This window comes from Apis cerana, linkage group LG7 (assembly GCF_029169275.1).
Source record: "Apis cerana isolate GH-2021 linkage group LG7, AcerK_1.0, whole genome shotgun sequence".
Taxonomy (NCBI): domain Eukaryota; kingdom Metazoa; phylum Arthropoda; class Insecta; order Hymenoptera; family Apidae; genus Apis; species Apis cerana.
The window spans coordinates 9,029,420-9,056,377 of NC_083858.1; the positions used below are offsets into that span (position 1 = coordinate 9,029,420).

The following is a 26,958-nucleotide window of genomic DNA, read 5'->3' on the forward strand; positions in this document are numbered from 1 at the left end:
TTAATAAGAATTAATTAAATGAGAAAGAAGGGATAATGTTGAGAATCGAAGTTCAGCTCAATAAAATTTTTTAGTAGAAAATTAACTTTTATTGTAAAATTGATGGCAGAAAGTGAATTATGCTATTAAGTTAAATATTTCTTGTATTTATTTAAAATTGATTGGTGCATGCACTATTTATTAATTATTATCATTTTCATTTATTGCTGGAAAAAGATTTAAAAACTTTTGAAAACTTGTTTTTTTAAATTTATTTATATAAATGATAATTAATTGACATATCTTATTAATTAGAGTTTATTTATCAGTCCTTACACGATCAATAACAATAATATTAAAAATACAATACAATACATTTCACAATCCATCTTAATCATCTTGACAATCAATAATATTTTACACATTTATAATTAATAATCTGCTCATCGTGCATTTACGCAAAACTTAAATATACAAAAATCTCAAAATGTGCAAAGTAAAAAAGAAAATACACGAAACACTCATTCAAACTTCATTTATTCAATCACACATTCACGAAAATTTAATTTTCCACAAATTTTCGTAATTTAATAATCATTCATATTAATAATCACGTATGAAACTCTCAAGATGTTACACAACTATATTCGTTATTTCCAATTGAATATATCTCAAAAGTTTATTTTATAACAACTCCATTCCCATTCCAGTCCCACGATTTCTTTTCTATCGTCCAAAACTTACGAAACAATATAATATTTTATAACGGAGGCGAGATACAAAGGCCTTTCAAGGCCACCGAATCTGACGACTTTTTCTTTCCTCTTTATCCTTTCCTTCAGGCGAGATCGAACAGAAGGAATGTGACTCGTGTTCGCGCCATATCTCGTGTCCCGAATCGATTTCCAAAATCACTGACTTCGCAAAATATCGCCAAAAATATATATCGATTCAAAGACTCGTGCGTTATTACTTCATCGATCTTCGATCCACGAAGATGTTGGGTTTTTTACACGCGCGAAAAAAAGGTGAGTTTAATTCGATTCATTTCATGATGGATTCAATGGTTCTTCGCAAGTAAGAAGAAAAGCGTACGATTGAAACCGGTTTTCCTGATACACTCTCGGCAAAGGTAAACACATATTCGATGAAAGTTCTGCTCGACACGATGATCAGTTTCAACGCGATTATCGAAACAACCAGATTTGGTTAAATAAATTTTTCCAACTGGGGGGGATAAAATAATAGCGGGTCGATGCCTCGCGGTCCGCCATAATGGGAATATTAATCCAATTAAAATGACAGTGAGACCGGCCTGTTGTTTCCATTGTTCGGGGCACAATGACGATAGAAATGAAACGGAAACGAGGTGAAATCAATCAACAACGGGAAACGTGTAACAACGGTCTACGTTATATATTCGGCGATCTCGGCCCCCCTGTTTCATAGGGAGGCGGGTGTTCGATGTTTAATATCTTTTGCTCGGATGGAATCATTTGTTCGACGATGCTTGGCCCGCTTTTTAAATGAAAACGTGTTCGGCGTGCGTTGCTTCTCGGTTAACTCGGATCGATTAGAATGGTTGCTGGGGAGGGGGTTGCTTTGGGAGAGATTGAGATTTCGCGAAATTTTGTAACTAAATAGTTAATTAATCAAAGTATCGCGATTTAATCGTATGATAGAATTTTTTCTTGTAGAAATAATTTTAAGAGAACCAATAGTTGAATGATAGAGAAATAGAGACATATTAATTTAGCATATTAATTATATAGGAATTATATATAAATTATTATTTTAGAAAATGTTCAAGAATCAATTGCTTTAATTCTACGAAATTTTCTTTAATCGATTTCCTCGATTTCTTTAGATTTAAAATTGCATAAAATGTTCAAAAATATAGAAGAAAATTTGTAATTATTTACAATTATTCATGGAAAGAACGATTAAGTTTTCCAAGTTGACCGCAAAAATCTCATGACTTTTTTCTTAAACCAATATTTCTTTTTGTTCAGATAATAAATTAAAATAATAGACGTATAATGATGCAATGAGTATATTATCCAATTTTTTCCTATATTTAATATCGTTATTTAATATTAAATTGTTGCATTTAGAACAATCGAATTTATAATAAAATAAAATAAAATTGATCAAAGCTCGAAGAAATTCGATCTAATTCCTAATAATTCTTTCCTTTTGATTATATAATTTTTTGATTATATTTATCAATTTTTAAAAAAAACATAATTCATTACAATTTTCTTTCCTTCTTCATAATTGATAAGGCTAAATAAACTCATCCAATTCGAAGCTTCAGGATGTATATAAAACAAAAAAGAATTATTCAACAGTATATTTAAACTTTTAAATAATTTCAAGGATTTGTAAAATATGCAATGCCACTGTCATTCGTAAATAATATAAATTTGACAATAAATTATCGATGTCTATCTAAATAATATTCAAAGGAACGCTGTTCAACAAAACTGACTGATTATACCACCACATTATACCTCACGTTCGCGGACCTAACCTAATTTAACCGTGTCAATTGCGGAAAAAAGATCGCTTGCTCGACTCTTATCCACGGAGGATCGTGGATAAAGTAATTAACAGCGTTCGAGCGTATCGTCTCAGTTTATAAAAGCGGAGGGAGTGGGACTCGGGCAAAATAGTGTTTCACGTGTCTGCGTATCAGTTCAGTTTGCACCTCCGCCGTCTTCGAAGATGAGATCGAGGCTGGCCGGCGACCATCGATCGCTTCGTCAGATCCACGTGCGCGTGTCTCGAATGTTCGATTGAAAATTGTTCACAAAATTTCGGATTCGGGGGAAAAGAAGAGAACACGCATCGAGGAGAAGGAAATTATTCCCTCTTTTATCTATTTACAATAATATTCGTAAAAGATTCATCATTCAAGTGAAAAATCGCGTTGAGAATCGGGCCGAATTTAAAGTGAAAGGGATATTGACACGGAAGTGGAGACAAGGAAAGGAGATCTTGCTTGTTGGTGTCATCAAGCTTTCTAAAAGAAAAAAAGGGGGGAGAGAAAAAAGTGTCTCGAGCGTCTCTGTGGGTTCGGTCACGTGTCACGATAACTCATTTCCTCTATCTGCTACATCTGTCGGTTTCACAGGTATCACAGCTCTGGTTGCTAATTAATCACGAGATATCTATATATAATTTATGATAGTGATAAGTTGATAAAATTTGCGATTTTTATTTCTTTCGATTACTATTGTTGAGCTGTGAATGACTATGTATACACGTAGTTATTTATTTCTATTAATTTTTATATTAACGTCAGATTGAGAAATAAGGGATTAATCATTGGTTGAATTAGGAAACAGTAGTATAATTATATATTATGTGAAATGTGCGTGTATAGAAGATATAATATACAATGTAATATTACGTACACGACTTATTCATAAATATCCAGATACTTTTATTAATTCTTAGTAAATTTAATCGGTGTACAAGTTAATATTGAATTAATAACTGGATAAATTAGAAACGTATAATTATGATCGATTTAATAATTATATTGTCCAATAGTGTATAATTGATGATTCTAATTCGTAAAAATTATTATTTTAATAGCTCAATGATACTAATCGAATGTTTAATAGTTCATTCATTGAAATTTTATTTTTCTACGTAATTCTTATTTGTGAAATATCGATTTTTTTTCTGAAAATATTTATTACACGATAATGTTACCCTATGTGTAGAATGTATATGTCTGTATACTCGACCTTGTATATTCATTAATTCTATTGTAAGCTAAACCTGTGCCACTGGTTTCACTTGAATGCTTGAAGTTATCTCCTGGTTTGATCTATCTAACTATTTGTAAACTCTTTCATAATTATGCATGAATCACTAATTTGCCCTTTCGATAATGTAAGTAAAAAAAGGTAAAATTTTATTGCCTTTCATTTATTCCCGTCATTCTTACTTTCCTTTTCGTTGCATACAATTTATTTAATCGATTAATATTTCGCTTTTTCTTTAATATAATGTAACAATTGATTCGATCATTTACATAAATTAATATTAATAGTTTAAAAATTTTTTTTTTACATGAAAAATAATGAATCATATTATGCTCAGTATAATAATTAATATTGTCCATTATTTCACAAAAAATATTTGTAATATTTGATTACGAATATTGATTAATTTTTATTCAATCTATAGTTACAATTATTGTGTTAAAAATAAATTAATTAAATCGACGGAATAAACTTAATCGAAATTTTCTTTTCCGTGAAATCAACATTTAAGTCTTCAGATTTATATCAATGATGATTAATAATATTCACTTGAAATATGACACGTGTTCATGAATCATATATATCAAATAGAACTTCAATTAAATCAAAAAAACAATTAATGATTGAACGATCGATATTTACAATTGACAAATAAATTTCGTCGATTAAATCAATCAAATCGATATTCCAATCACGATTACAAATTTTAATTTATCAACACAACGAATTTCGCACTCGTATGTAGAATAAAAATTTCTAAAAAAAAAATTTCGAAACCTGGAAAGAATGATGTTTATTAATTCATCGTTTATGCAATTCCTGTAAGGATTGGAATATTATCTCACTGCACATTATTCACACGTTGAGTAAAAAGTAAAAAAATTACAATACCTTTCGTGTGAATCATTCTCGATATATTATCGGTTTAACAAAAAGAAAACATTTGATTCTTTCTGTCGAGTGATGTTGTATTGTGTTTAAAATATTAACAAACTTGGCATTAATAGCTTCTAAATACAGGCTGTAATTAGCAGAAGTGCGATAAAATATAATTACAATGTTTCTACATGCGGGTTTACCAACATTTTTTAGTCGATACAGTCAAACAGCTTTCGAAATATATACGCAATCTTCAAAGATAGATCTTCGTTTCGCTTCATTCAACACGAACTTGAATCTCTTACAACTTTGTATTTTATTGCTTTGTAACCTCTTTGAGGTTTTCATATTTCAAATATGAAAAATGATCTTTTATTATTCATTTAATCATTTAATAAATAAATTTCAAATGATATTTTTACATCAACTTTTGTTCTAGCTCCTAGAATCTTCAAAGGTCGTTTTAGGAATATATTAGCATCTTGTGTATATTTTCTCGTTATTCTAAAGAGGCAATAAATAATATTAATAATATTAAATAATTGAAAGGTAGCTTTTTTCCCTACTTTTTATTATTTTATCTCTATACAATGTTAATACATATGTAAGAAACTTATTTCCAAAATCAATAAATTTTGATCGATTGATTTATTAATCAAACAATTTAAATTTATCGTGTGACGAAAATAGTCTAAGAACTTTAACTGAGACTGTGCCTCAGAATTTTATTAAATTTCTTTAAAAAATTTAAATAAAACGAGCCAGATATAAAAGTCAAAGAAATTATTGATATAAATCACTAAATACAAAATGAAACGAAAAATAAAGTAAAAGGAATTTTTATACAAATTTATAATTTATAATAAAACAGAAGAAAACTAAAACAATCCAGATTTCTCGTAAAAATGAAACAATAAATCATCAATTTAATCATAAATTTCACACGAATTTTAAATAATAATTATCTTTGGCAGAGAGTCGAAATAAATCGCGAAAATCAAATTTCATTATATTCAAATATATCGTCGAAGGATATTTTCTCATGATATGGTACAACATCCTTAATAAAGAAATGTAGTTAAATATTACAAGATATTTTCAGAAACGAAACCACTCTTGTACTCGAAAATCCGTATAGATAACGAATCAAGGAATAACGAAGCCAATTTAAGGTTGGCATGGCACGTCAAATTTTCAAGTGTATCCGCGCCATGTTCAATGGCTGCGAAAAATTTACTTCCGTAACAAGATGCACACAGTATACGGTACACGAGGAAACAAGTTGGTTGGAACATTTTGAAAATGATGTTTCACGTGTGTAAATCATTTAAATTTCTTATCAAACTTTTTGAATATAATAGATTTGTTCATCAGATCGATTCTTAAAGATGCTTAACGAAATCACGAATTGCATTTGATTGTTCGAAAAATGTACGAAAATTACTAAGAGAAATAACGAGAAAAATGTATAAGAATTATCGATTTCGTAAATAAGTTTTAAAAAATATCAGTTAAAAAGTATTATAAACATTAATTACTTAAAATTTTTTTCTTTTAATTTTTCATAAATTCTTTCTCCTTGTACATAAATATATTATTATATCACGTATTATATGTATTTAAAAATACACATATTTCAAAATTTCTTCTTCTTAAATATTCCAACTTTGTAATAAAAATTTTACAATTCTAAATTTCTTAATAACGTTATTAAATAATAATAGACATTATTTGTTTCGCTTTTCTGAAAATAATATCTCTAAGAAATGGAGGATATTAATTTTATTATATAAAGTTTTTTATTAAAATCTTAAACTGAGAAAGAATAATTATTTTTGCTTACCCTAATAACATTTTTACGATCTTCTCATAAATATCTAACTAGGTATGTTTCATTCATCAAGATTCAAATAGCGAAATTCAAACTCGATAATTTATAGCATCGACTTACGGTGCAAAAAGAAAAACAAAAGAAAAAAAAAGAAAGGAAAAGAAACGAAAGACAAACCGCGACACTTGAAAATGGAAATTACCTGAGATTGGCGATGAAAACACGAGAGAGATTCGGTAGATAACAGTTCGTTTTTTGGTAACCGCGATTTATTAATCGGGAGAAGAAGACCGGATAACTTCGGATAATAATTCACGCACTGGATTTTCCTTTCTAAGTTAAATATTCACCGTTGGAAAAACAGTGTCGTAAATTATAAAGTCGCGCAGTCGTGGGAGTTTCGTTGGAAAAATACAATCTTTCATGATTGCATTTTCCAAATGCGAAAACAGATTTCTCGGATAAGAGCTATAAGCTGTTAAAAATGTAAATAATAATAATATGAATAATATGCAATAATTGCTGGAAATTATTTTTCAAAAAAAGAAACATTGTTTCAGAGTTACAAATACTTACCTAGATCTTTGTTCGATCATTTGATCCAATGAAATACATATTGTCGATAATTCTATGGAAAATTTTATTAAATTAAAAAAAGAAAGAAAGAAAGAAAGATAATTGCTGAAAGAGCAAAAGATTTAGATACATAGTGAAATATTTGTTGAATATATTTAGGAATGGATGAGTAGAGAAGATGATCAATTGCAAATAAATAAATAGTAAAATTTAATAAAAATGGTATAAAGAAACTATGAAACGATGAATCATGTTTTTTTTCAAAAATTTAGTAGCAAAAGAAAAAAACAAAAAATAATGTCTTTTCGTACTTACGTGTATATTTATACGCTTTTGTTTTTTTGGCCTCTCTTCTTTTCTGTTTTTTCTTCTATGCTTGTATTTCATTCTTCTATGTATTCTTTAATAGTTATTCTCTGTACACGTATTATATCATTCTATTATGTTTCTTTTTATAGAGAAAATACAGCAAACAAGATTAGGAAGATATATAAGTATGATTAAATTTATTAAAAGTTAGATTAAAATTTCTAGGAAGAAATGATATCTTCATACGATATATTTCGATGATACTTTTTAAGGATTTAAAGTTAGTTAGTACAACGAATGATTATTTTCAAAATTAAAATTAAATTTTTAATACAACATTATTTTTGAAATAATCGAATGATTTAATAACTCTACATCTAGTATCTTATATCAAATAATATTTAGTAACATCTAGTAAGCTTCTACTCCATCTTAAAAACATTCTAGATAGCAAAATTTTAAATAAATTAAACTTGATGAATTTTTAAAAAAATATAACCTAGTAACTTATATCTAATAATATCTAGTAATTTTCTATCCCTTCTTCAAATCTCAATATAATAAGAAATGATATTTAAACTTAACAAATTGTCAAAAATATATACATAAAACTATAATCATTGAATAATTCCTTACACAGATAAGATCTAACTATAGTTTATGTAATAGAAGAGAATAAATATTGGAACGAGATTCCTGAAGAATAATCTCCTCAGACTTGTGGCTAGTTAATTATTATACGACTATGGAAGATTCATTATCTGTATTACAAATCGGTATAATTACATGGTCGAGCGTTTCAATCAAAACTACGTAACAATCATACGCTAATGTGTTCTCGTAATTGGATATTTTTCACCATCCATCTTTCAACTCAAGAAACAAGGAAAAACGCGAAATAACATTTATCAAATCACAATCATTGATCGCTACTGGCCAGCTTTAATTAATTGAACGAGCTTTTTCTTGGAAATTTGAAGCTAATATAAATAAATATATATAAAATAAGCTATAAAATATAATAATATTTCAGTATCGATGATGTTATTGCAATTTAAAGATAAGAATTATAAATAAGAAAGTAGAATACAAAGATCGTTTGTTATTCATATGCAAATTACAATCTGACTTTGTATTCTCATAGAAGAGTTTATAATTATTAAAATTAAGGTTTCAGTTAATTGTTATCGATAAAAGTGTTGTTCATAGACAACACGAAAAATATTTTCCCCTATCTCTAAAATTGTATTAATTATTCTAATTAATTATTCTTAATTAATTTTCTTAGTTAATTGTATAATTGAGCAAAATAATCTATTATATCCCATATTGGAACAACTTCAAGCTTCAAATTTGATTGAAGCGTAACATAATTAAGACATACCTCTTATTTCTTAATAATTTACTACTTTTAAGAAATAAAAACCTGAAATAGATGAGAAAGAGAAATCGTCGGAGAAAATTCTATTGTAATAAATAGAGAAAAAAATATTGTCAACGATCCGCATAATTGAACGACATATTATCGTAATTACGATTTAATTGCTCGACAATGAACTACTATTAACAAATAATAGAACAAACAACGATGTAGCCGCATTATCGAGATGACAAATGGACAAATCGAAGATCTAGTCGCGGAAAGAGAATCGCAGTGGTTGGCCGATGGAACATGTCTCGTTCCAAAGCCAGGTAATTGAAATACGATATTGAAATGAAATCGCGAGAATTCTATTGTTTCGCTATGTAGAAAATGCCGGAACTTGTCGCGAGAGTAATGAGAATATCGTAATAAATGATGAATGTTATCGATGAATGGGAGGAGGAATTAATAGGGAGGGTGTAAAAAGGAAGAAATTAATTTATTTATTTATTTTTTAATTCGTGTTATAGAAATGAAGCTGATGGGGATTTTACGTAATTTAGTAATAACTTATTACAGTTATATATTTATTCATATTAATTGCCACTTGATTATCGTTGGATGTCGATTTGATGATTAACAATCGATAGGTTAAAGTTATTGATTGTTCCTAATTATTTCTAGGCACAAAAGTGTATCGAACGAGGAAAGATCGATGTACAAATTGACAATAATTACTTAAAAGCTGCCGAACATCTGTAAATATATGAAAAACAGATGCTTCCTTTTTTTAAAGGTACACGGAATGCTCAATTATTCGTCGGTCTAATTAAAACAGGATTGGAGTAAATATTTGTAAATATCTCTTGAAATGGCTTTTTATAATATCCGAGGATATCTGTCCGCCATGGCCCGTTGAAAAGTCGGCTGATAAACAAAGAAACGAACAGGAAGAATTCGAATCGATACAAAAGGAGGTTAAATAAGAAAAATAAAAAAAGAACAGAAACAATGGAATTCCTTGAATGAAAAAAGATTCTAAATCTTTCTCCACGAAATAATTAATAACAATTCTCGAAAGAGAAAATAATAATTCGTATCGTAAATTTTGCTGTTTATTTATGACACTCTGAAAGTGAAAATTAATATAAAAGTGTCTCTGTATGATGCATAATATATGATTAGTACAATACAAAATATAGTTCTATAAATACCTCTTTAAGACTAAGAGGATTTAGAGATAAGAAACGTATATGAGGAAAAGATTTTATATATTTTTATATATCATACGTGACAACCAATTATATATAACTCGTATCTTAATGACATACATTTAACGAATGTAAAAAAAATAAATTCAATCGATTTATCCCAAAATTTTCCAGCACAATTCAATCTACTCTATTATGCATTCAAGAGAATTGAGCAAATACAACGAACATTGGATATTAATGGATGAAAAAAATATTTTGACGATTTCAAAAATACGCGTATAAACTTTTAGAATTAAGAAAACACTTTTTTCAAAAATTTTCACTGTATGTCAATTTGTTGACACAAGCTTGAAACAATTTTACATTGAAAGATCAAGATTAGATTAGATTAAAAAAAAAGAAAAAAGAAATCGCACTAACAAACTCATTCCTCATTGTCCCGCTTCAGGGTGGCTAATTATTAGCGTATAATTGCAACGTTAATCGTCGTTGACACGATGCACGAAAATAATCTCGCGCAAAATCGCGCGTTATATGCATAACGATCGTGTCGTTACGCAAGAATATTAACTTGCTTGCTTTTGTGTCGCCCGAGAACGACTTTCGGGACGAGTTTAAACAACGTAGTTAGACTTAGTCGTTCAAAGTCGTAAACGCGTGTAATAAAGTGATCTCCGAGATCTAAAGTTGCATGTGGCCGTCGATGCGAGACGAGAGTAAATCCTGGATACGTGTCAACTCAATTTGTATTAGACGTCGTAAAACGGTACGCATGATGTGATAATAACGTGCCACTGTCGGATATAATCAATCCTCGTTGATTGATTCGTTAAATATAGAATGTTGATTGCAGGTAGCGTGAAAAGAAGAAAGAATAATATTCTTTTTCATTTAAGATTTCGTTTTGGGAAAAAACACAAAGTGTCGTAAAAGTGAGTCGTTTTCGAAAAAAATGGTACTCCAAGAATAGATTGATTGCATTATGGTTATTCTAGAAAAAAAGAATAACATTATCAGATAAAAAACATATTAAAATTGACTAGGTTGTAATTCTATGTGTCAAAGACAAGTGGAAAAGAAATTTTTCCATTTAACGCTTCGTTTTTGAACAAAAGGGAATTTGAAAATGATTTATCGTGAAACAATTTAACATTTTGAGAAATTTTAGCATTAAATAATTAAATAGTCGTGTAAATAATTATCCATTAATTTTTAGTTTTCAGTTAGTATTGTATTCGAAAGATTAAAATGTATGATATTTTTAAAAATATTCTCGTTTAAATCATTTTGTATCGACAAGCTAATTATTCTTCACCCAAGTTTATAAATGCAAAAAATAAATTAGAAAAAAGATATTTATGAATCTCGTTACATTTAAAATAATATATATCTTTTAATTTAAGATTCTTCAATTTTTTCAAATGATATTTGGAATTATTTGAAATGTATATTGCAATATAAAAGATTTCATTTATTTTTCTAACAGAATCGATATTGTATTAAACTTTTTACATGGAATAATCTTTAGAATTCTTACGCTTCTCTGAAATAATGCTATTGTCGTCATAAGTTATTTCATCTGTAATTTCAAACGTTCATTCTTCTAGGAACATTATTGTATAAACATTTTTATTTCTTTCCACATTTCTGTTATTATTAATCATGTGATAAATATTGTTTCATATCAAATATTTGAGATTTTTATTCTATCGTAGTTTTCTATAGAAAATATAAAAGAGGAAAAAAGAAAATAAAAAATAATACAATTGAAAACTTCGCAGTTTCACTTTTATCAAAAATTTTTTTCAAAACTATTTTATTTCAACGTTAAAAAAAAGCATAATCGAAAATATATTTGTTTATAATTTAGAAATGCCTCTTATATCAAAATATTAAAAATAACCACATTATATTGATAAAAATTATGTTGGCATCAAAATGTTATTTTATATTTGTATCGTGAACAAGATATTAATGCGAGCAGAGTCAGAAATCTGCAATAAATCATTCATTTTTAATCCAATCTGAATAAAACTTGTACCAAACGATGCAGAATATTTTTTGCATAAATACTTATCATTATATTTGCATAACAATTCGACGACGATAAAAAATAAATTTCTTCACGTGATCAGAAATAAACTTCTCACAATGCCCTCGATTTCTTTCTTTCTTTCTTCCTTTTTTTCTTTCGAAATATATTAAAAATCTTCAATTCTTCATCAACGAATTGAAATTTCCCTTAAAAGTCTTCATACAATACAAAAATACAAATAATACATGTTATACATTTATATTATAAAAGAATCATATTTAATAATTTTCATTATAAATCCTTTTCTTTTTCACTCCTTTTATAAACTGCATACACAACATATATTTATATCCCATGAAACTCAATTCTCACCTGGTAAGAATTCTCTGCAAACGAGTTCTTGTCTGATTCTCGAAATATTTTTATTTATCACAAATCAAATTGTCTAAATTTTTAGGAAAACCAAAAAAAAAAAAACATTGCGTAATTAGAACTTAATTTAATATTTACTTTGTTGCCCGTGTAAAAGGTTCTGCAAAAGGTTCTGTTAACATCGATAATCGCATCAACAGATACTGGAAAGGAAGTGTGAATCGGGAAAGTAATCCCGGGGGAACCACGGAGGATTTGGGGTGCGAACCACGTTGTCCTAATGATACGTCGGCGATAAAGCGAGGGGATCGAAGGTCACAAAGCGTGCAAAGCCGTTCCCATGCCTTATTGTTACCCCTATTGTGGATACGCACCAAGCAGGATCCTGTTAGTATCTTCAATCGATTTTATTTTCGTTATCTCAACGCTTGAAATCGCATATCGTCTACCGATTGTTCTCCATTCGCTTGATGGATGTTAATCGAACGTTTGGCAACGATTTCGAATATATGTTGAGAAGTTGTGTGCACGGTTACGTGTGAATGTGGATTGTTGGAAGCTTGGATTGAGTTATTTTGTGTGCACGTGTCGCGAGATGAAGTATTGAATATTTTTCGCGTTGAAATTACGTTAGAAATTACTGAGAAGTTTTTACGAGTGGATCAAGTGCTATTTTGATAAAGAATGATTTACAAAAATAAATGAAATATAATGATAATAATATTTGGAAAGTCTTAGGACATTTCTGTTTTGATTGATAATATATAATTTTTCAATGGAAAATTTATATCGATATATAATAAATTGGGATAAAAATAAAAAGAAAAATTATCGTTGAGAGGAAACATTTAATGCCTTTTGTTATAATAGCATATAAATCTATTATTTCATTTGCTTGAAAAAGAAAATTCCAATTTTATTTTTATCTTTTTTTTTTTTTTTGTTTCTAGGCAGATTTAAAATATCTCCTTCCCTAGAGGATTATCTAAAATTTCTCCAAATTTTTACACCATTGGATTTAAATAATTCAAAAATTAAACGAGTTACCCATATTTCATTTAGCTCACCAATGAAACAGATTCCTACTCCACGCTCGATTATCCACAACGCTCTCGTTTCTTCAAATTATCCGATCGTGACGAGTGAAGAGAGGCTCAATAATAACCATGGAAGTTGGGATACTGCGACAGTTATTTATTGGGATCGTTTGTAAGTAAGAAAACTGAATTATATAAGATGAAACCATCAACGTATATTAAATTTACATAAAGATAAATTAGGATAGCATATCTTATGATTTTTTAATGTTGCTCGATATCGAATTTTTAATAATATACGTTCATATTTAGTGTTCTTTCTTTAAGAAGAATCGAATACAATTAATAATTTTCTTGTAAAAAGTTTTATTGGAAAAATAAATTAAAAACGAAGGAAAAATTTCTAGAAGTAAAAATTAATTTAGATGGTCTTTGCCGAGATATATGATTTTGAAATTTTTCCAAAGTTTCTCTGCTCTATAAAAATTTGAATAAATTGAATTAATCTCGAGAAACATTAATAACCACGTGTCATCGTTTCATCCAAAAATGCATCATCAACGTACGATCGATCAAAAAAAAAAAAGAAGAAGAAAGAAAAAAAAAAATTTTCAATTAATTCGTCGTCGCGATAGGCAACCTTCTGATCATCGATAGTGGATTGAACGAGGGATGGAGCACCCCCATTATACCAAAATTCAAGCAGGACGACCCTTTGAAGGTGTCCAACGACCAAATAGTGTGGGTGGTGAATTTGATGTATGTCGGGGTAGGTCTCGGCTCGATTGTGCCGTTTCTTTTGATGGACAGAATCGGGCGTAAAGGAACGCTGTTGTTCGCCGCGATACCAAAGATTGCAAGCTGGATTTTGATCGGCTTGGCAGCCACCATCGAGCAGCTTTACATTGGCAGATTGATGGCCGGTGTAGGCTGTGGAATAACGTACTCGGTGATGCCTATGTACTTGGGCGAGGTTAGCAGCAAAAAGACTCGTGGCCCTTTAGGTAGTATTGATTTTTGTTTTTTTTTATTTTTATTTTTTCGCTTTTTGCTTTGGAATTATCCATTTGAGATATTATATGTGAAAGAGCCGAATCTTCGATATTTACACGTACATTAATTAAATTTTCCTCGAAAAATATTACATCTTTGTTTATAATATTAATCAAAATGCATATATGATATTTGAACGTTTCTTTTTCTTCTTTTTAACGAAGTAGTAGTAATAATCAATCAATTTTTGAATCAAAATTTGTAAATATGTATAGAATATAATTTATTTATTTATTTTTGTCGTATTTCTTTGAGGGAATCTTATTACACCGTTGAAAACGTGTTAAAATTTCCTTATAAAATAATGTTCAAATATCTTTATAAGTCACTGTGCATTAATGGAAATGAGTTTTAATCGATTTTATCACGTTACATATCCGAGATTAAGTTTGTAAAAGAAAAATACGCCGATTTAATATTGATTTACTTCTCGTTTTGATATGCAATTGCCATTGTATGATAATGGGCAAAATATCCATTATCTTATATCTGGATAATTTCAAGCTTCAAATTGATTACTGCGAATGCTATTCAACGAGATAAAAGTGTGTGCCATTAAAGATTTTACGTGTAAACGAAGTCGGCTATTTCATGTACAATAATCTAATATTTATTGCTTTTTATCATCATCATTTCTTATTTTCTTAATGATTTATAGCATTATTATTATATTTGTTAAATTAATCTTCTATTATTTCTCCAGTTTTTCAATATATCAATTATTAATTTAAGAACTTTAATTTAGCGAGTATTCGAGATCGTATTTATATAAAATTCCAATGGATGAACGCATTCAATCGTGGAATAATACATCTAATTTATTTCACGTAGTATTTAAATATTCACTTTTTAACAATTACTGCGTCGAAATTAAATTAATCAGACGCCGTGTTGTTTTAAAACTTAATAAACCCTCTCTATTTAACCAAAACATTTAAACAAACAAAATACTAATTCTTCTCTGCGACACATTTATTTATTATATTTACTTACTCCGAAATCTATGAAACTTACTCCACTAATCTACATCTATTTTTTAACCTATTCTGTAAGAAATACTCAAAGTTCCATTAAAATCGAAATCACACGCAATTCGCAGAAGAGGGAGGATCTAATTCCCTCCCGTAACTCAATCTCGATCATCACCTTCAACTCTCCCCAAAAGATAAAGGAAACAAAAAGTTGTCCATCCATTCAGGTACAGCGATGGCCGTCCTCCTCAACACAGGCATGATGCTCGCCTACGCGATCGGTTTGTGGACGAGCCGATTCGCCATGTCGATGATCTCCCTCTCCCTACCCGCCGCGTTCCTCGCGATCTTCCTCTGGCTTCCGGAGAGCTCGGTGTTCCTCACCCGGAAGAACAAGCTAACCTCGGCCGAGAGGACGTTGAAATGGGCCCTGGGCAAGGAGGACGTGATAGAGGAGCTCGAGGAGATAAAGAGGATCGTAGCGACCGAGGAGAAGAATTCTGAGAGGAGGGGCATGGCGAGATCCGTGCAAGAGTTGTTCGCGAGACGCGAGAATCGCCGAGCGTTTCGAATCGCCATCATTCTCTTGAGCGCGTTGACGTTGACGGGCGCCGCCCCCCTCCTCGCCTATCAATCCTTCATATTCGTGGAGGCGGGATTCGAGGTCTCGACCAACGTCAGCATCGTGATGACCGGCTGCGCGATCGTGGTCGCTGGCAGCGTTTGCGTGTCCGTGGTCAGGTTGACCGGCAAGAGATTGCTGCTGCTTATCTCGACCCCGATCTGCGTCCTCTCCCTGGCGACGATCGCGATCTTCTTCGGCCTGTTGTCGGCCGGCCACGACGTCTCGATGCTGCGATGGATGCCCACGGTGTTCCTAGTGATTTACGTGCTCGGATACGGGCTCGCCCTCAACCCGATCCCCCTCGCCTACATCGGCGAGATATTTCACGTGGACGTGAAGCCGCCCGCTGCGATATTCTCCTCCCTTTATTACGCCATCACCACGATACTAGTGGTGAAATTTTATCAGGTGGGTCCACGGGTTTGATCATCGAGTAATCTTCGAGTAGGGAAAGAATCGGGCTTGCCTTTACCAACCTTGTGGATTTTGATCGTTATTTATGCACTGTTGGAAATCCTGATGGTGGAAAGTTAATTTGAATATGTAAAAATTATTTTTATTTATAGAGTTAGAATAAAATATTTAATTATTTTGGTATAATGTTAATAGAAGATAGAGGTTTAGATACAGATCGTCGGTTTGGATCGGTATATGGATAAATATCGATGGTAGAGAGAAAAATGAGTATGAAAGTAAGCGTTTCGTTTCTTGAGACTCATTTTCAGCAGTGAACAGTGCGTATTTAATTGATTTTCGAGATTTTATAAATCGTATATATCGAAAAATCGTACAAATCCACGAGGACGCGTCGATGGTTTTGAGAAAAATTTTCAATCAAATATACATATGCATATACGTTCAATTTTTATTTCAACAATTTTTCGGATACGTATCTGCTGTTGAATCAAAATAATAATATCACGTGACTCGTGACGTACAATAGCGAGTAATCGATTTATTCATTCAAGGTACTGCAAGAATCGCAAGGAACGTACATGCCTGTGCTGGCGTTCACCGTGATTACTCTCCTTATATGGTTACTGATTTATCGTTACGTGCCAGAGACCGAAGGGAAGACCTTGGAAGAGATACAAATAGAATTGCGAAGAAAGAACTGACGATTTCTATTCTACGATTATTCTAAGTTGTAAATTGTTCGACAATAAATGGTATACGATTCCTTTTTAAATGGAAATAATTTATTCCTTTTTTTTTCCTCGCTTGATAAATTGTAATTTTGACGCGAATCTCGAATATTTAAAGAGGATGCAACTTTAATCGGAAACCGAATAATCTTCGAAACTTGTGAATGAACGTGCAGTATGACCAAGTATCGTTGGATCAGAGAGTTGATTTCCTGTTGATTAAAATTTCATCGCTCGAATTCTTGAAAAATATATCATAAAGAGACGAGGTGTTCGTTATGGATGATTATTTTTTGAAAATACGAAATTCCAATCGGTTTTTTAATGGCGACGGTGTTTTATTTCTTCAATTTTTCAAACAAATATTTTTACCTTTAACAAAATTATGAATACGCATAATTTCATTGAAAATTCTCTCTCCAAAATTCATTTTTTCAAATTCTTAATTCCGTAATAATACGAGATAGAGCAAAACGTTACAAATCCTCTCTAATCCCCTGGTTGTAAAAAGAAAATTATATTTAAAACTTGACAAACTGAAACTTCAATTATTCATCTCGCTCCTTCAAAGAGACGCTCTATCCGCGAAAAAATTCTTATCCATTCTTTGCGCGCAACAAATTTCCAAATTAGACGAATCTCTTTTATTCCAATTATTCCAATGCAAAAAAGCGCGTTGAACAAATTCGATGGCATCGAAAACTCAAACACAGAAGAAGAAAGAAGATTCTCTTCTCTTGATTCTCCCGCAGGAATCAGAGGAGGCAGATTCTGTAATTTCGATTGTAAATTATTCCGGAAACTGCAGAAACCAGAGGTTCGATCGGCCAAGTTTCCCTGTCTGCAAAGAGAATCGTTGAGCAGCGATATCACCTTCCCTTCCTAACTATTCGAAAAGAGGGAGGGAAGGGAAAAAAGGGGAAAAAGAGGCGCGTGCCGCTTTAACCCGTTCGAACTCCGCTCGAAAACATCGCCGCAACCATCTTCGTCCTCCGTGTTTATTCAACTCTGCGGGCCGGCGTCGATTTGTTTGCGCTCGTCATACGAAATTTCAACCGGGCGAGCGTACACACACAAACGCTTTTACCCGGTTTAGCGAGCTTTGATAATCCTTTTATCTCCACTCTGCTCGTTCCATCTCGCCCCCTCCCCCTTTCCTTTCGTCCTCCCCCTTTTTTTCCGCCCGCGCGCGAAATTAGTCCCCGGCTCGGCCGGCAGAGAGCGTTGCTCAAGTGTCGCGAAACGTTTCCGGTGGACGACCACGGAATTGGCCGTAGTTTGGAACGGTCTTTTTTATTTCTCGCAGCACTTGTTTTTCGAGCACTTGTGAATTCAGTTTGGCCCCCCTCCCTTTCCCCCCCTCCCGGAAAAATTTGCGGCCGCTACAATGCAGCGTTCGCACGCGACGATGTTGTTTCTTTTCTCTCTTTTTCTTCTTTTTTTTTTTTTTTTTTTTAGAGAATTTCGAAACGTTTACTCCTGGTGCACGGTTTTACGGCTTTGTGAAACGCGGAGATTTCAAGCTGCTGTATATATGTACGCGTTAAACTCGAACGCGTTTAACAAGGGTTCGTTTCCTTGGCCTCTTTCGTCCTGTATTGTTGATAATTACTCTTTTGCGGAGGGGAAAAGAGGGTGTTTTCTTGAGAAATATTGAGAGATATTCGGAGTGATTATTCGGATCGATGAGAAATTGGGAAATTGCGGGGAGAGGGGAGGAAAGGAGGGAGCGAGGTGAACGACACTGGCTGTTCGATTCTGAATTTATTCCGTTCCTCCCAGCCGAGACTTGGCGAGGCGACGCTTAAACAGAGCGCGAACAATACGGTTTCCAGGTGTAAATAAAATCGTTCCGCTTCCCCACTTCCGCGAGATTGTATATTCTCCCCTATATACTGAAACTGAAATTACTGTACCGGATATTAAAATTTACACATTACTCCTCCGGTTGGAAATTACCGGCTCGCCTTGTTTATTCCCCCCTCGCTCCCTCCCCCTCTCTCCCGCCTATAAGTTGTTGCGCGTCGTAATTCGAGCAAATATTTTCACACGGAACTGTGGAAATCGGGTCAAAGAAAGGTATACGTTCTATCAATTCCATTTCTTTTTTTCGATCGTTTTTTTTTTTTTAGATCTATTATTCTTTAATATCGAATTCTTCGAACACGAAATCACGAGTTATTATTATTTCGACGATATATAAATAATTTTTGTATCCTCGTCTCAATTATTATACGAAATCTTAATACGATTTTCTTAATACGCATTGCGTGAAATTCCATGGGGGGGAAATTCAGTTTTTTATATTATATTATCAACCCAGGGTTGGGCTCTTCAAAAATTCCATTAAACCGCACAATATTTCTCCCAATCAAACTATACACTTTTTCGATTATCGTTTCTTCTTCGAACTCTCCTTCTAACGCGGTGACAAAAGGGCCGGTTTTATCAAGTTCAAAGCGTATGCAATTTGTTCCCTTGAGAAAAAAGTAAATAAAAAGCGAATAACAGCGAAACATATTTGGCTGAATATTGAAACAACAATATATATTTTAAGAATTAAAACATTGCAGAAATTACGAAAAATACATTTTCACCTCTGCTCTTCCAACAATCGTTTGAAATTCGGGATAAGAGATAAACGCTAAATTTTATTACAACCCGATTAAACGATTAACACGATGATATTTCGAAGATAAATCTATCGAAATAAAAAAAACGAAGCAGAGAACATGTTTCAAAGAGTCTCGATCAAAAGATGCAAGATTACCGAATCATCCCCCGTCCAAAAGGCAAAATAATTACTACTCTTCTTCCTCCACGCGAGACTCACGTATTCGTGGACACCTCACATCTGCACACGTGCGTTAATGCGACCTCGTGGCCGCGGATCGGTCGCGCACGTGTCCCGAATGCACACGCGTGACGGTGAATACGGAGGGATCAAGATTGATAGGGTACAAATCGCAACACGTAGCGAGCATCCACTTAGCGGTGCATTATCCCGATGAGAATGTGTACACACTGGATATCTTACCTGATGCAACGGTTGCGATCCTGATAATGGCAGGCACTTGTCGAGGGGAAGATGAAGCCTCGAACACGAACGGGCTGGCTAATCGATTGTTCGGGGTGGGTTCCTCCTTTTTCGAGAGAATTTCGCAAGAAGGGCTGTAAAATTTGAACGGAGTGATTCTTATTATTGTGTTGAATTAATTTCAAGCGATTTGCAAGTTGCGGTTTGCGGAGATAGGAGCACGATTCGTTCAATTAGGGAATATAAATTTTTGTTTTAATAAATACTTTTTGTGGAACGGTGTATCGAGTATAATAATAAAAGAAATATAAGAAATATGTTACTGAGCATCGAACAATTCTTCTAACAAAGGGAAATTAGATTCTCTGTAATTTTATTCTGTATAAAAGCAAAACGATTATTACAAAACTCACGACGAAGGATACATCGAGTCACGAATTTTAATTTTAATTTTATCGTGAATAAAGTTGTACCAATAATGGCCACGCATGTTTGCTCTCAGCATTGGTGAATAGAGTGAGAAAAGCGTGGGAACAAAAGAACGTGGAAGGGAAAAATAATGCAATTCGAGTTATCGAGAAGAGGGTATGTTAGCACGGAAATCTGTGGTTCGAATCGATTGTTGGCGTCCGCAATGCGTTTTCCTGTTTGTCGAAAAACGCATTTTCGTGTTTATTAAAAAGAGATAATAAAAAGCCGGGTGGCGGAGAACAAAAGCGTTGGAGAATTTATATCGTCTGATAAGAGGGGAAAGCCCGTTTACAAAGCCATTATTTTGTAAAAGCTGGCGAATATCGAGGATGCTTTCAACCCCCGATGATAAAATAATTGTGGTTAAATAATTTCTTCGCATTAAAAAATTCCTTTTAAGCAATTTATTGCGTTACAATTTTTAATGCATTATTCGTGGAATTTCTTTTTATTGGAGCAGCAACGATTTTACTAAAAATAAGCGATGTATTATTTGCATATGAAATATGCATTTACATTAAAAATACTTTTCTTGACAATTCTATGTAAACAATACTTTGTTATCCGAATATTTTATTGCTCTTTATTAATGAGTATTATTTCACATATTGGACTCGTCCTTTGAAATTTATGACAATGGTAATAAATTCGAAACGTAAATGGATCCTGTTCTGAAATCGAAAATATTTAAGTAAATGGTAAAAAAATTTGAGGAAAAAATATAATATATTGAGAAATTCATAATTATTTATAAAAATTATTTCATTTATTTATAAAATTCTTTAGATTTCGAGTGAATAAGCATATTATTTTTCTCCAAATACGAAACCTAATTCGAAAAAGAAATCTATTAACCAAAAATTCCTTTATCCCTCTCTATTAGCTTGCTTAATTTTTTATTATAGAAATTTCTGTTTTCTTTTTTTCATTTCGTCCATATGAATTTTCATGAAAAAATTAATTGCAGAGAATTAATTGCGATCAAAATTTCCAATCCCTCGATTGCCGCTGACCAAGCGGCAATAACCCATTGTTAAATTTTTCCAAAACGATTTTCTATTTTTAAAATCTTCAATATCCCAGAATATTTTCGGATTTTTTTTTTCAAAGCCTCGGAACACAAAAGACTCAACTTTTTTCCACTTCTATTTGCTTCTGAAAGCGATGCCCGAGCAATTTTATTAATATTATCAATAAAATTGGCTGAAAGAAACGAACAATCCGACAAGGTGTTGAAAATAAACTCGCCTAAGACTTTCTCCGCTTGAATCGTCTCGACGTGTAAACAGATCGCGGAGCTCCCATCCATTTCCGCGTGTCGGCCGTAAGCCGGTAATTGCGGTTGATTCATCACCGCGATCGTTCTTCATTACCACCAAAATTGTCCTGGAAGAGTTTAAATGATCCGCGCCGGCGAGCTTGTACGCTTCCCGAATTCGTCACGCGTGTCGAAAGAAAATTGCATCCGCTCGAAAACGATGGAAACTGTGCCCGGAAGTGGAATTTAATTCGTCCTGGTTATAACGGAGGGCGTAGTCGAGGGTTGAATATTTAGATTATTATTTTCGTACTTGTACACGATTTCTGAAACACGTTTTAAAATTTTTATATTCATTTCAACCAGACGGTGTTATTATCTGGACGGAATTATTATTGAACAAATAATTTCCATCATCCTCGAGAGGTGTAATTAATATCGATTGTTTCACGCCTCTCGAGAATATATTCTTTTTATTCTATAAACGGTGAACAAAAGACCGTCTCCTATATCACAGTGCTTCTCGATATATAGATCGCTGCTCAATTGCCGAGGGAAATAATAACAGCCTCTTAAATCTGTCAGAACAAGATCCTCTAACGAATTATTGTGTTCGAATAGAATACAATAAAGAATCTGATCAGCATTCACCATCAATTTTTTATTTATCTTTTGCCTCTCTGAATTTTATTATTAACAAAACGATGGAATCTCTTCGATGGAATCGCGTTGAGAAACGCTGTTCCACGTTCTGCGTAAAATCGTGCGTTCCTCTCCTCCTCCACAACGGTCTCATTGGTCTCTTTTCCTCTCCCTTTATATCAAGTCGCGTCCACTGGAACCGCGCTCCACTGTTTCACGCACGACTCGATAAATCCCGATGGAAATAAAAGGAGGGAAGGGCGGGTGCGACAAAGCGTTGCTCACGACACAAGGGAAACAAGTTGATGGCGAATTACCCACTGCGGAAGATCAAACAAAGTCTTGCGAGAGACCATCTCACGCTCATCTGCTCCGCGTTCAGAAGAGGGAGCCACCTCCCCTCCTCCCTGTCCTCTTCACCCTTGCGTGCAGGGGTTCGCAAGGTTTGGGTGGATCGAGCTTTGTTCAACGTCTTTGGATAACCGTGGACATCAACGTGTTAATGATTGTACGAGTGTTCATTATCCCTTTGAATCTGAAACTTTCTCTTTAGTCAATCGTCTATCTTTAATCGAGGACGATGTATCACGAACAAGCGAAAGAAAGAATATGAAGATTGAAGCGATTTGGGATAAAATTACGCGAGGAGATTCGTTTAATAGTTTTTGGAGAAGTTTTCTTAGCTGGATAGCGAAAAGCGTTTAAAAAGTTGCTGAAAGTATTTATTATTAAACACTTAATCTTTCTTAAATGATTATATCTCTTCTCGTTCATATTCGGTGTTTATAAAATTCACGAATTTCCAAAAAACGTTCTCCTCTTTTCCCCTAAAATTATCCTTCCATCGATCCTCCTCGTCGACAGCTAATTCTTCAAAACACTTCAAAAACAAAGGAACCTGGAAATTGATTTCAAAGAAACTTGGAGCCATCTACGAAATTAAATTGATCCTGACTTAGAGCCCGTAAAATAAATATAATCGGATCAACCCGTATCAGGGGATCAATGGAAGATAACGTTAAGGAATATCGTTCGAGGAAACAAACTTTAAAATCCGTCCTCGCTGTAATCGTTCATTGCTGCCAACGTTCGCGAAGAAAAAAAGAAAGAAAGAAAGGAAGAAAGCTCGCGAAAAAGGAAAAGAACTGGGGAATTGCAGGAAGAAGGGAGGAGAAACGTACGTACACGCGTACAAAGGAGAAGTTCTATCTGGTAAAATGGATTGCGGCAATTACGTCGCGGTATCGAATTTCGTTTGCCCGATCCCTCCCGCAGGGGGAGGGGGCGCAAGGTAGCTGCTGGGAATGAATGAAATTACCGAGCGATTCTCGCCTGGAAGTGGAAAAATTGAATATTTCCCCGGCTTTCGAGCGAGGAGCCTGTGTTCGTTGATTACGCGAATTCCAGAAACGCGGCTTCCCCCGTTGGAACGTGACTCCCCGAATAGGCAAAAGATATTCGAGATAATTTAAAGAAAAGGAAATATCAAATGACGATGATAAAAGGGATTCTATCCCCACCCCTCATCCGTGAAGGTAAGAGAGATTTCTCTTGGTGGAGGAATTTGCAAGTCCTGAAAGTATCTTAGTTATACTTGAGAAAACGTAATCGAACTACAGATAAATATATATACGTTTCGAACGAAGTCTCTCGATGATTATGATATTTTATCGTGTCTTATTAATTTAAGAATATTCTGGAAGGTTCAAGGGTCACACGATATTGACGGGACGTCGAACTCTGAGGTCTCGAGTCGTAAGATTTGATCTCAACGACCCTGCTAAGTAATACGGACCATCTTCAGGTGAGGCCAGGCATCTGGGGATGCGAGTATTAACATCTGTGGAATTCGTGGCCTCTTGGGATACGAATATCATTATTGAGAACACGTGAGGACAAGGGATTAAATATTCATGATTTTCGAAAGTGTAATTTGAGTTTCGTTCGATATCATTTGAAAGAAATTTTGGATCTTTCATAGCGTGAAAGGTTGTTTGAAGTCTAAAATCAAAAAATATGGAGATCACTTGTTCGCTTTTTATCTTTTTATTTTAATCGATTGTCGAGATACATTCGAGAGATTGAACTGTGACTTTTTTCTGTGGAAATATGTACTTCCAAAAATCTGAGGAGTTATCTGGAGTTTGGGATAGGTCAGGATAGGGGGAGGTGCGAACGAGAAATTGTTCGAATAAACAAAGAATTCCACGATATTTGAATTTCGTTCCAATTAAGGGATGGTTACGTGGATTCAATAGTGAACTTTACAAATTAATTTAATTGCCGTGTTTCGATTATTTAGACCTTGCTGATTCTAATTAAAATTCTTCGCTGGAAAATATTTCTAATTTCTCATTAATTAGATTGGAGATATGTAGAATACACCAAAATGTGTATGTGAAATTACGTATGTGCAAAAAATTCGCAATAAAATTATTATAACTCGTAACTTTCCTTATTATTTCCTTCGTCTTGAAAACCATTTTTCAATCCTTGGATTCGATATCTCTTGTTTTAAGGATCACATTGATTAAGTGACGCGAATCAAAATCCTTTTAGGCTTGATAAAACAGTGTTGAATCTGCCGGGATCAGATTTACTTTACTTATCCTCCTGAGCAAGGGTAATCGTCTGTCAGGAAACACGAAGCCAGTGAAAATCTTGGAAAAGCCATTTCTCTTTGGAGAAAGAAAAGAAACGAAAGAATATAATATTATAGAGATAGAAAGAAGAAAGAAAAAGCAAAGATGGTTTTAAGACAATCGTTGAAATGCTTCGATCCTTTTTTCGATCTTTTTTTCAATTTTATTGCACGAAATATCGAAATATTCACGACGTAATAATTATGGGAAATATTAAATTTCCTGTTAACGAAAAGAATAATTAATTTCACGAAATAAGTAATGTTCGAAATAACGTTGATATTAATAATTATCGAATAAAATGATAATATAAATATCGTGTAAAATTTTCCTATATAAAAAATTCTTTTCACGCATAATTTATTCTTATAATTACATCCCGACATAACCTCTTAGATATATATATATATAAATTAAAAATTAAACAAAACGTAATCAACCGTTACTGTTAATTTAAAATGATAATTAATTTAAATTATAACGTAGATTTCCGAGTAAAAAGTGAGATGAAAATTTCCCTTTAACTTTCATTCAACTAAATATTTCTAATGAAATTTCAACAATAATTTAATATTTTACATACGTCCAATAATATAATAGGACAATTTTTCCTTTTTGAATAAATTAGAAAACTTCCATTCCCATTTCATTATATTTTCTACAAAAATTGCTCCTTCGTTCAATTTTCAATTTCAAATCAAATCAAAAAGTTACGCGTCCGTTCTAATGAGAAAAGACGCAAATCGAAAGAAAATAAAAAAATTACCTAAATTCCCCTAATTCGTTGAAAAACAAAAAAAAAAACAATGTTTTCCAATTAAAGAGACGAATGCACGGATAAAAATACGTGGCACGTTTTTACGTCGTTACGTATTAACGTTTCTACACGTGGCGCGAAAATAAAACTGCCAATGTCGCAACCAATAATTCAAAAATGGCGCGGGCACGCGCTGCTCCCAACAAATTTCGCTCGCACTCCCAATTAGAAAAGTTTATTCCCCCCTTTCCCCCTCGCCGTTGCCGATGAATCTTTTATCGATGTGCAATCGTTATCGTCCCGGTTGCGTCGAAACACTTAAAATTTCGTCGAAAAATATCGTTTCGACGGGGAGGGGACTGAAGGATCGCGCCACTCGATGCAGCACCGCGCATGTGTGCGCGACGACAAAAATAAATAATACAACGTGCTTCACCGTGACGTGAGAAATTGTTTCGGGGCGAAAAATACATCCAGCGCGTAAAAATTGACAGAAAGGAAGCGAGCATGTGAATAAATATGAAAAAAAAAAAAAAAAGAAGAAATGGAAAAACGGAATAGAAAAAAAAAAAAGAAAAAAAGATGAATGAAAATGGAATGAAAAAGAGATGAAAGAAAGAGGAAATTATATTTTCGACGTAACGCGATCAATTCGACGAGAAATTGCCGGCGAGCAAAGCGTCAAAGTGCTGTTAAAAATTGTAAATAACATTTTCAACAATTTCACGGTTCTATCGTCGATATACGGCCACCAGAGTATCACGATAAATTTTATTGATTCGTTCGGTCAAGAAAAAATCGTTGTTAATTTCATTAGAAAATAAATACATATTGCATTCCTGATTTTGAATACGTTCTTTTTTCTTTTTTTTTTTGAACGATTTTTCGAAAACAAAAAAAGAAAAAAACACGTTTAATCTGATCCGATGAAAACGTTTGTGTAATTCGATAATTCGTTTTCAGACAAAATGTTTTCGGATAAA

The 26,958-nt window shown here is 32.9% G+C and overlaps 3 protein-coding genes across 19 annotated transcripts in view; 2 read left to right on the plus strand and 1 right to left on the minus strand.

Moving 5' to 3' along the window:
• Window positions 1-26,958, minus strand: part of LOC114577732 (uncharacterized) — a 444,442-nt gene that overhangs the window by 243,541 nt on the left and 173,943 nt on the right. For 5 of the 9 annotated variants that reach the window (XR_009830536.1, XR_009830539.1, XR_009830538.1 and 2 more), the window contains one exon: window positions 20,206-20,339. Coding sequence is in view for 1 of the 9 variants with exons in the window: in XM_062077130.1 (XP_061933114.1) it covers window positions 20,206-20,339; window positions 22,894-22,943 (184 nt within the window). In the remaining 8 variants the exon portion in view is untranslated. Of the gene's footprint in view, window positions 1-14,373; window positions 16,540-20,205; window positions 20,340-21,920; window positions 22,261-22,893; window positions 24,666-26,958 lie in introns of those variants that run through there. The other 4 variants (XR_009830543.1, XM_062077130.1, XR_003698022.2 and 1 more) reach the window with 4 other exon arrangements.
• LOC107999292 (glutamate receptor 1) overlaps window positions 1-26,958 on the plus strand; it is a 264,212-nt gene that overhangs the window by 187,047 nt on the left and 50,207 nt on the right. The window lies entirely within an intron of this gene.
• Window positions 2,622-17,212, plus strand: LOC107999293 (facilitated trehalose transporter Tret1-like). 8 transcript variants are annotated; one of them, XM_062077125.1, is made up of 7 exons: window positions 7,834-10,696; window positions 10,784-10,862; window positions 12,495-12,724; window positions 13,288-13,546; window positions 14,010-14,378; window positions 15,626-16,431; window positions 16,992-17,212. In XM_062077125.1, the coding sequence occupies exons 4-7, from the start codon at window positions 13,504-13,506 to the stop codon at window positions 17,139-17,141; spliced, it is 1,368 nt and encodes a 455-aa protein (XP_061933109.1). In that variant the 5' UTR covers window positions 7,834-10,696; window positions 10,784-10,862; window positions 12,495-12,724; window positions 13,288-13,503; the 3' UTR covers window positions 17,142-17,212. The 8 variants fall into 8 exon arrangements, with proteins under 8 accessions (XP_028523280.2, XP_028523282.2, XP_028523281.2 ...); XM_062077126.1 differs by lacking the exon at window positions 10,784-10,862 and having other exon boundaries at window positions 8,699-9,045; window positions 9,401-10,696; XM_028667479.2 differs by lacking the exons at window positions 7,834-10,696; window positions 10,784-10,862 and adding an exon at window positions 2,622-3,115.

Bases quoted from the DNA above. Each gene is read 5' to 3' on its own strand.
- LOC107999293 (XM_028667479.2), top strand. From the start codon at position 13,504: ATGGAAGTTGGGATACTGCGACAGTTATTTATTGGGATCGTTT. The intron at 14,379-15,625 runs GTAGTATTGATT...CCATCCATTCAG, and splicing joins AAAGACTCGTGGCCCTTTAG to GTACAGCGATGGCCGTCCTC. The intron at 16,432-16,991 runs GTGGGTCCACGG...TATTCATTCAAG, and splicing joins TAGTGGTGAAATTTTATCAG to GTACTGCAAGAATCGCAAGG.